Consider the following 10482-nt stretch of genomic DNA (forward strand, 5'->3'; position numbering starts at 1 on the left):
TGATTGCTGCCTCCTGTACAATGTCATAAACCTCCATCCATACTTCTTCAGGCACTCTGTCTATCAAATCTAGTCAAACCTATTGTTCACCTCCACTGTATATTCATCAGTGATATGCTCTGGGTCAAACCTGAATGGCCTAGTGGTTTAAGAACATAAGAACATAAGAGACGCCAATGTTGGATCAGGCCAAAGGCCCATCCAGTCCAACACTCTGTGTCACACAGTGGCCAGAAATACCAGTGCCATCAGGAGGTCCAGCAGTGGGGCCAGGACATTAGAAGCCCTCCCACTGTTGACCCCCCCCCCAAGCACCAAGAAGACAGAGCATCACTTGCCCCAGAGCCCCTAGCTATACCTTGTGGCTAATAGCCACTGATGGACCTCTGCTCCATATGCTTATCTAATTCCCTTTTGAAGCCGTCCATGCTTGTAGCACCCACCACTTCCTGTGGCAGTGAATTCCAAGTGTTAATCACTCTTTGGGTGAAGAAGTACTTCCTTTTATCCGTTCTAACCCGACCGCTCAGCAATTTCATGGAGTGCCCACGGGTTCTTGTATTGTGAGAAAGGGAGAAAAGTACCTCTTTCTTTACCTGCTCTTTCCCATGCATAATCTTATAAACCTCGATCATGTCACCCCTCAGTCGTCTTTTCTCCAAGCTAAAGAGCCCTAAGCGCTTTAACCTTTCCTCATAGGGAAAGTGTTCCAACCCTTTTATCATTCGAGTTGCCCTTTTCTGCACTTTTCCCAAAGCGATAATATCCTTTTTAAGGTGTGGTGACCAGAACTGCACACAGTATTCCAAATGAGGTCGCACCATTGATTTATATAGGGGCATTATGATATTGGCTGATCTGTTTTCAATACCCTTCCTAATAATCCCCAGCATAGCCAGTGACTGGGGTTCAAAAGGGGTTGTCTTTTGGGGAGCGCGACAAACTGCAGCGAGGAGTGTGGACGGGAAACGATTCTCACCCGTGGTTTGCAGCTGCAGAGCTTTGAGGTCCAGTTTATTGTTGCAGCGGCTGCTGTTGCACTGGTACAGCTGGGAGAAGGCGATGATGCCGTGTAGCTCAACCGCTTTGTCGTTTTGCCCGGGCATGCCCAGGCCGCAGCCCTTCTCGCCAATCAAGAAATTCCCGTGACCTGCAGATGGGAACAGAAGATACACAAGGAAGTCAGGGACGGGGATCTAACCCGCAGGGTGGAACCTGATACTGCAAAGGAGCAAAACTGCTCATGCCTCTTCCCCCATCTTCTAATTAACACACGACATTATCACGTTATGCACGACATTATCACGGTATGCCAAGTTAGGGGGGCACAGTGTGATGATGCCACCACCAAGCATTATATTTGCATGGGCTGAATGGATAGGGTGCAGATTCTCTGTTTTGCATTAATTGCTGCTGCAAAGGCAAAGGCATTCACAGTAAGTGAGGAGCAGGCACACAGGAGCTTTCCAAACCCTTCCCTTAGTCGACTGCTTTTTTCTCTGCATCATTTCCCCCTACTGCACCACCAGAAGGTTTTTTCCCCCTGTAGGTGCTATAGCGCCACGGGAGCTCTATGCTTCCCAGATGTGGTGGTGAGATCGCGCCCGGAAAATCCACCTATCTTCCGTCGCAGTAGCGTGGCTACTGCTCCGTGTGACCGCAGCCAAGGAGATGCTGGTGCATAGAATGCAATGTTCTACAGGTCTCATATGGGGAGAAAGGTAGATCCTTTTGCGCTGGACTGGAAGTTCAGCCTTTCTGTCGTACATGCGGGGTGGGGGAGGAAGGGAGTCTGTGGGTTCAGTATTCCCTGCAACATCTGTCTAACTTCCCTCAGAGATGTTATGGAGGCAGAATACCTGACTGTACTCCCTTAGCACACAAGAATTGCACTGCTGGATCCAACCGAGGTTCATCGGTTGTTGTGTTCCAGCAACAGCTGGCAGGATGCTTCTGGGAAACTGGCAATTAGGTCAAGATGGGAATGGCGTTCCATTACGGCGTGTTTCCCAGCATCATGCCATTGGAGGTATTTTACTGTACTAGCTATCCAGCTATCATGGCTAATAATAGCATGGCTAATAATAATGCTCCGCGAATGTGTCTAATCCTATTTTTTTAAGAGCTATTGCTCACCCACCTTGTGGCAGTGAGTTCCATAAGCTAATTACACCCTGAGCAAGGAGCTTAGCGGCATAGTTTGCCAATGCAGTGGGTAGAAGCTCTTAATCCTCAGCCTCCTTCATTAACACATTCCATTTCGATGCTCTTTCTAAGCTGCTGGCAGAACCTACCAAGCCTGGCTTCCTGGCATGGCTTCCTTTTAACCAACACTGAGGCTAAAAGAACTTGTTTTTAGTGATGGGTCTTGTCCCTGAAAATATGCCGAATAAGCAGACTTCCTTTGAACGTCTTGCCAACGGCCTTTCCCTCAACCAGGGCTATAGCCATCTCCCCTCACTAGGGGGAGCTGCTATATTTTCTGACAGAGCTTTAGAGAAACAAGGGGGGGGGGAATTCAGTTTTTCCTCATCGCTCACAGGAGTTTCTAGAATCTTCTTGCCAAGCCAGTGTGTTTATGGCTGCCTCGAGATGCCACAAAATGTTGGTAACAGGCAGGAACTCAGGTTGTGGTCATGCTCACATCTGAAGGTTTCCTGGGTTTGGTGGCCTTGACTCAAACTCCGATGTGCCATGATAACCAAATGTAGGCACCTGGGAAAACTGGACGTTATTTCCTCCTAGGATTCTAAATCGGAAGGAAGTGGTTTAGAGCTCTGCTCTCACCACTGAACAATCCTAAAAGGCACCAGGGAGAAAAGGTGAAGGTCCAAAAGGCAAAACTAGGGTTGCCAGGCAGTGCCTAACAACTACTGGGAGGGCTGTATGTGGGGGGGGGGGAGGCATGCAACATTACAGAGTATTTTTTTAAAAAAATACAGCTACACATACTCATCAGAAGTTGATACAGGAAGTGACGAGGGTAGCTCTAGGAATCACTGAAAACTCTATGGTAAAACCATAGAGTTTCTGGTGATGCCTAGAGCAACCCTAGTCACTTCCTGTAAAAGGTCTGGTGAGTACACAAGGCTGCTTTCCCCCCCCTTTTATTCCCCACCACCACCGCTCGGAGCAGCAGTGAGCGATGGGACCTGGGGCTTGCCAAACCTATCTCAGATGGGCTCAAACCCCAAGACTTCCTTTTGGAGAAATTAAAGAAGGGGAAACGCCTACTCACTCCACTGCACGGCAGCCACCGTTTCCATGCACACCTTGGTGGCCCCTGAGCACTTCATTTTCTTCATATTCTCTGGGCTGCAGCCACCATCGCCGACGTCCACGCAGCTGTGGCACTCCAAGGCCAAGGCACCTGCACAAAAGCACAGTGGGGAAGAGTTGATTTCTTGCTCATTAATGAAATGTATCACCCTATTACATTTATAGCTCACCCTTCCTCCATGGAGTAGAAGAACCCTGCTGGATCAGACCAGGGGACCACCAAGCCCAGCATCCGATTGGCACACAGTGACCAACCGGTTGCCTTGGAGGCCAAGGCCGTCCAATAGATGTTGCCTCTTGTTACTGGCAATCAGAGCGTTACTGCCTCTGAATATGGAAATTCCCTTTACTCCCCACGGCTAGTAGCCACTGATTGAACTCTCTTCCACACATCAGTCCAACTCCTTTTAAAAGTCATTTATGCTCATGGCCATCACCAGTGGTCATTTCGGAGGGGAACGTGGGGGAACGCAGTTCCCCCGGGTGAGGTGCAGGGGGCGGGGCACATGATGAAGCCCCGCCCCCTGCTTCCGGCCGCCCCGCTTCCAGCCCTCATTCAGCCAGGAGGAGGCAGGAGAAAAGGGAGGGTAAGTTGTTTCCTCCCTGCCTCTCCCCACCCCTGCCTGCCTGGGGCCAGGGAGGGCCTTGGCGGGGCTTCCTCGCACTCCTGCTGGCCTTGCAGGTCCACCGCCGGGCCCCTGATGTCAGGGGGTGTGGCATATGCTAATGAGTTATGCTAATGAGTTCTCCTCGCTCTTTTTCTACGAAATGACCCCTGGCCATCACTACATCCGTCAGCAGTGAATTCCAGAATTTAATGACGTTGAGCAAAGCAGTATTTCTATTTGTCTGTCCTGTACTTATTTCCCATCAACTTCATTGGGTGCCCCCCAAGCCACAGTATTACGGGAAAGAGAGAAAAAGCTCCTTTCTGGAACTCAGGGCAATGTCTACGGTTCTTCCATCCCACAGTCTATTGTCACAACAACCCTATTAGGGAGGCCAGCCCCATCTCTCAGCCTAGCCTAAGTTCATCCGGTGAGTTTTAATGGTTGCCACTGGCTCTAGTCCTACAACCATCTCACTTTGCTGGTACAAAAATGTTTTGGGACCAACCCTTCTGGAAGCTGATGAAAATTAAGTATTCTTGTAAGCACTATTAATTCTAGGCGGATCTCTGGGCAGGGGCATCCCATCGTCTCATTGATTTAGAAAGAGGTGCCAAAGTTTCCCTGCGCATGTTTTTAGGAAGGCACCCGTAACTTCATCCTTTCCCCCAAAGCCAGCGTTTGACTCCATTTATGTCCGTCTCATTGATTAAGAAAGAGGTGCCAAAGTTTCCCTGCACATGTTTTTAGGAAGGCACCCGTAATTTCATCCTTTCCCCAAAGCCAGCGTTTGACTCCATTTATGTCTACTTTATTTCTATCCTGCTTTCCTCCCCAACGGGAATTCAAAGCGGCTTACAACACTGCCAATCCCCTCCTCATTTTTTGATCCCCGCAGCAAGGACCCTGTGAGGTAGATTCAGCTGTGTGAGAGTGACTGGCCAAAGATCCCCCGTCAAGCTTCCATGGTAGATTGGGGAATTTGAACCTGGAGTCCCTTAGATCCTAATCCTCTAACCCACCTGTGTACGTGCAAAGAGAAGTACATCCTCAGCTATTCCCTAGATGGATGGTGTATTGGGTCATGCACACAGTAGAGTTTTGAGTGAGGCCTGTGCTCTCCCACAAAGACCGTGAGGCGCACTTTTGGTCTCTTTCCTGGTACAGGCCATCAATGTTCCCTATAAGCTATGGAGCTTTGTGAGCAAAAATTCGACTTTGTAAGCTACTGGCATTAAAGTTGTGAGCGAGCAATTTGGCTACTGCGTAAATCAGTTTGCTCTGGAGCCATCCTTCCTGAGCTAAGAGAAAAATCTGTGAGCCGGAGGATAAAAAACTGTGAGCTAGCTCACACTAACTCACCTTAGAGGGAACACTGCGAAGGCCATCCTGGGCTAGAACGGCCTCTGATTTCTGCATTGTCTCCAGCTAGATAAATCCTGATAATGGGCATCATTTCTTCGCCACCCCCTTGCTATGAACCACTAAAAGGGAGGCTAGCAGCCAGTGGATAATTCAAGCAAATATTCAGTTAAGCAAGTTCTTTTCAGGGAGTGGCCTCAAAATGGCCTCCTCCGAGGCAGCCACAGCGGCTTCCTTTCTCAAGGAGGCATTTCGACACAACCAACCACCCTCCCTTAGTTTGATATAATTAGGCAGGAAAGGAACCGATCGAAGAGACGAGGGGGAAGGCGGGATGCTTCGGAAGACTCGGTTCACATCCTCCGGCTGCAGCAGCCGGAATGCCACCAAGCCAAAGCACCAATCAGGAGCTAGGGCAATATCCGGTCATCAACAGCTGGGTCCAATCAGAGTAGTCGCCAGCAATTTTCTCCACAAAGTGCCCTAGTGCCATGCCCATAGCAGGATGGTGGCGACGGCTCGCGAATGCGGTTCCTGGAGCCACACCGAGCAGATTTCTCCATCACTCAAGACTGTACGAGAATGACGTCTTATGGGGATTTTTTAAATCTACAATGTGCCTCACCAAAGCGCCCTACCTAATTTTACCTACAAAGTGCCCCACCAACATGCCACAGCAGGATGTTGATGGCTTACCAAAGTAGTTCCTGGAGTCCTTGCCGAGCAGATTTCCCGTCTCCTGAGACTGTACAAGAATGACGTCTTACGGGTGTCGGAACACCGGTGACTCGCGGTCACCCTGTAGGGCAGTGATGGCGAACCTTTTAGAGACCGAGTGCCCAAAGTGCGACCCAAAACCCACTTATTTATCGCAAAGTGCCAACACGGCAATTTAACCTGAATACTGAGGTTTTACTGTAGAAAAAAACAAATCATCCATTAACTTAAGATGATCCAAACAAAGTAAGGAAAGCAATCCCAAATGCTTTCATTTACTTAAAATTATTTGGCAGAGAATTCGACACTTTAATGATGGTCTGGGCCTGGCTGGGGCGATGGCACGTGTGCCCACAGAGAGGGCTCTGAGTGCCACCTCTGGCACCTGTGCCATAGGTTCGCCACCACTGCTGTAGGGTCTGCAAGGCAAGTGGTTTTGCCATGGCCTGCCTCTGTGTAGCAACCTCGGACTTCCTTCTTGGTCTCCCATCCAAGTACTGAGTGGGGCCAACTCGACTTAGCTTCTGAGATCTGACGCAATCGGGCTCGCCCGGGCCATCGAGGTCAACGCGTCAGAACGCCAACAGGACTTTCATATATGTCACAATGCATGGCATGTAGGGACATGACATTTGGATGCCGAATAAGGAACGGCCGATTGGAATAACAAAACAGGCAGCTGCCTGATTTAGCATACCACGGCTGCCGCCGGTAGTTAGCTGGAATTGGCAAACAGCAGGATTCAGGTTGGACTATAAGGAAGGCCGAGTGCCGAAAAATAGATTCTTTTGAACTGTGGTGCTGGAGAAGACTCTTGAGAGTCCCTTGGACTGCAAGGAGATCAAATCAGTCAATCCTAAAAGAAATCAACCCTGACTGTTCCCTGGAAGGCCAGATAATGAAACTGAAGCTCAAATACTTTGGCCACCAAATGAGAAGGGAGCACTCCCTGGAGAAGACCCTGATGCTGGGAAAGATTGAAGGCCAAAGAAGACGGGGATGGCAAAGGATGAGATGGTTAGACAGTGTCATAGATGCAACGAACATGAAATTGAGCCAACTTCGGAGGACGGCGGAAGACCGGAAGGCCTGGCATGATCTGGTCCATGGGGTCGCGAAGAGTCGGACTCGACTGTGCGACTGAACAACAACAAAAGGATTCAGAGTGTTGGATCCACCAGAAGAGTTTGCATAAGTGTCAGCAGAAGAGATCTTTCCCTGTCCCAAGAATTCCTCTCTGAGGAGCGGGAGAACCTCACAAACTGGACAGGGTGAGGCTGGAGCAACAAGGGCGGAATCAGCTAAAACGACCACTTTCCCCCTTCTTCCATATACAGCTTGCACCAGTGGAGGACGGGGAAAGAAGCTCTTCAAGTTGATTTGCCCTCATTGTCGCAGTCTTGTAGCTCTGCTTGTGAGGTTCTCCCGATCCTCAGAGAGGACTTTTGGGACAAACACTAGGCCGTAAGAACATAAGAGAAGCCATGCTAGATCAGGCCAATGGCCCATCCAGCCCGACACTCTGTGGCACAGTGGCCAAAACCCAGGTGTCATCAGTTTGGTGTAGTGGTTAAGTGCGCGGAATCTAATCTGGGAGAACCGGGTTTGATTCCCCACTCCTCCACTTGCACCTGGCTGGATGACCTTGGGCAAGCCGTAGATCTGATAAGAGCTGTCCTTGAGAAAGAGCAGTTTCTGTCAAGAGCTCTCTCAGCCCCACCGACCTCACTGGGTGTCTGTTGTGGGGAGGGGAAGGGAAAGGAGTTTTTAAGCCGCTCTGAGACTCCTCTCTTGGGTAGTGAAGGGCGGGGTATAAATCCAATCTCTTCTTCTTCATCATCAGGAGGTCCACCAGTGGGGCCAGAGGGCCACTTGGGGGAAGTCAGGGAAAGACCCACCAATACCTTCCACGAAGTCTTCCGTGGACTCGACCCACTGTCCCCAGACAGCCCCACATTTGCCCACACAGTTTCCCCCCCATCGAGATTTGATCTTACAACAAGCTCCTGTTGATATTAGGTAGACGCACCAGCCAGTTTGGTGTAGTGGTTAAGTGTGCGGACTCTAATCTGGGAGAACTGGGTTTGATTCCCCACTCCTTCACTTGCACCTGCTGATGTGACCTTGGGTCAGTCACAAGCTCTGGCACAGCTGTTCCCGAAAGAGCAGTTTGTGTCAGAGTTCTCTCAGCCCCACCCACCTCACAGGGTGTCTGTTGTGGGGAGGGGAAGGGAAAGGAGTTTGTAAGCCGCTCTGAGACTCCAAGTGAAGGGCGGGGTATAAATCCAATCTCTTCTTCTCTTCTTCTTCTTCTTCCGGCGGTTTTGGTCCGTCATTGACGGAACCACCACCTGTATCTTTCCACCCCGCCTATGAATCTGCAGATCTCTCCCGTAGCCTCATTATACCCGACCTTCTCCCCTCCCAGGCCTTGCCCAGGTTCCTTTTCCTTACATCCTGTTCTCTTCCATTCACTCCCCCCTCCCATCCCTTTCCCTGCAGGGCAGCATCTGCTGTGGTTCTGAGCTGGCCCCACCCTTGGGTGAGACCAGGAGATTTAACCAAGTTGCTTCCCTGCTGGGAGACAAGCCCCGGGCTTGGAGTGCACGGCTCTGTCTTGATGTCTGTGGCAAAACCACCCCGCCCACCCCCCTTCTCTTTCCCGTTCTGTTGCAGCTTCATTGACATCTGGGAGAACGGGAGGGGTAACTTTTTTCTTTAAAGGGAAGCCTCCCAAATATGTTGGAGCTACTGAAAGGAGGCAGCTACTGCTAAGGCTGTGTTAAGTTTCCCTAGCAGATCGAGGGCCATTCGTTTTAGCAAATGGGGATTCGAAGTCCAGAATAATGGGGATTATTGGTAAGGGGGAGCTTAATCTCTCCTGCACGTATTGATTCTTTCCCCAGCAAATCGCTTCCAGACAGAGTCGCCATCCCCCAGGTGGGGCCTGGAGATCTCCCGGAATCACAACTGATCCCCAGACAACAGCCATCAGTTCCCCTTGAAAAAATGGAAGCTTTGGAGAAATGTTCCCTCTAAGCTGTGGAGTCCTGTGAGCAAAAATTCTACTTTGTGAGCTACTGGCATTAAACGTTGTGAGCGAGCGATTTGGCTACTCCGTAAATCAGTTTACCCTGGAGCCATCCTTCCTGAGCCAAGGCAGAAATGTGTGAGCCGGAGGCTAAAAAACTGTGAGCTGGCTCACACTCACTCAGTTTAGAGGGAACACTGCTTTGGAGGATGGACTCTGGTATGATATCCGGCTGAGGTCCCTGCCTTCCCCAAACGCTTTCCTCCCTAGGCTTCACCCCCAAGCCAGTTTGGTGTAGGGAGAGCCAGTCTGGTGTAGTGGTTAGGAGGGCGGACTCTAATCTGGGAGAACCGGGTTTGATTCCCCCACTCCTCCACATGCAGCTGCTGGTGTGACCTTGGGTCAGTCACAAGTTCTCTCAGAGCTGTTCTCTCAGGAGCAGTTCTCCGAAGAGCTCTCTCAGTCCCACCTACCTCACAAGGTGTCTGTGGTGGGGAGGGGAAGGGAAAGGAGATGGTAAGTGGCTCTGAGACTCCTTCGGGTACTGAAGGGTGGGGTATAAACCCAATCTCCTCATTTTCTTCTTCTGCTTCTGATCTCTGGGAAACTCCCAACTAGGAGTGGGCAACTCTACCTTCTGACCACCACCACCACCCCATTCCGATTTGGGAGTCTGACTGGGGAAATGAAAATACGTAAAACTGCCTGGGGATAAGACCGCCAACTTCCAGGCGAGGGCCAGAGTTCTCCTGGAATTACAACTGACCTCCAGGCTGAAGAGATGAGTTCCCCTTTAGAAAATAGCCACTTTGGAAGGAAGACTCTATGGCAGAACTCCCCCCACTTCTCAGACTCTGCCCTCCACAGGCTGTGTCCCCAAATCTCCGGGGATTTAAGAACATAAGAGAAGCCAATGTTGGATCAGGCCAATGGCCCATCCAGTCCAACACTCTGTCACACAGTGGCCAAAAATACCAGGTGCCATCAGGAGGTTCATCAGTGGGGCCAGGACACTAGAAGCCCTCCCACTGTTGACCCCCCCCCAGCACCAAGAAGCACCAGAGTGTCACTTGCCCCAGACTGAGAGTTCCTATCTATACCTTGTGGCTAATAGCCCCTGATGGACCTCTGTTTATCCAGTTCTCCCTAGAAGCCGTCCATGCTTGTAGCTGCCACTTCCTGTGGCAGTGAATTCCATGTGTTAATCACTCTTTGGGTGAAGAAGGACTTCCTTTTTATCTGTTCTAAACCAACCGCTCAGCAATTTCATGGAGTGCCCACCAGTTCTTGTATTGTGAGAAAGGGAGAAAAGTACTTTTTTCCCGACCTACTCTATCCCATGCATAATCTTGTAAACCTTGAGCTGTCGTTTCTCCAAGCTAAAGAGCCCCAAGCGCTTTGACCTTTCTTCACAGGGAAAGTGTTCCAACCCTTTTATCATTCTAGTTGCCCTTTTCGGCACTTTTCCCAATGCTGTATTATCCT

General features: G+C 50.3%; 1 protein-coding gene across 1 annotated transcript in view; it reads right to left on the reverse strand.

The window, feature by feature from the left end:
* Positions 1-10482, reverse strand: part of LOC107105654 (ly6/PLAUR domain-containing protein 3-like) — a 25328-nt gene that overhangs the window by 9306 nt on the left and 5540 nt on the right. The window contains exons 2-3 of the mRNA XM_015405651.1: positions 3239-3370; positions 980-1150 (exon numbers count right to left, since the gene is read on the reverse strand). Coding sequence (XP_015261137.1) covers positions 980-1150; positions 3239-3370 — 303 coding nt within the window. The remainder of the gene's footprint in view (positions 1-979; positions 1151-3238; positions 3371-10482) is intronic.

This window comes from Gekko japonicus, unplaced genomic scaffold (assembly GCF_001447785.1).
Source record: "Gekko japonicus isolate JY-2015 unplaced genomic scaffold, Gekko_japonicus_V1.1 scaffold4627, whole genome shotgun sequence".
NCBI classification, from domain to species: domain Eukaryota; kingdom Metazoa; phylum Chordata; class Lepidosauria; order Squamata; family Gekkonidae; genus Gekko; species Gekko japonicus.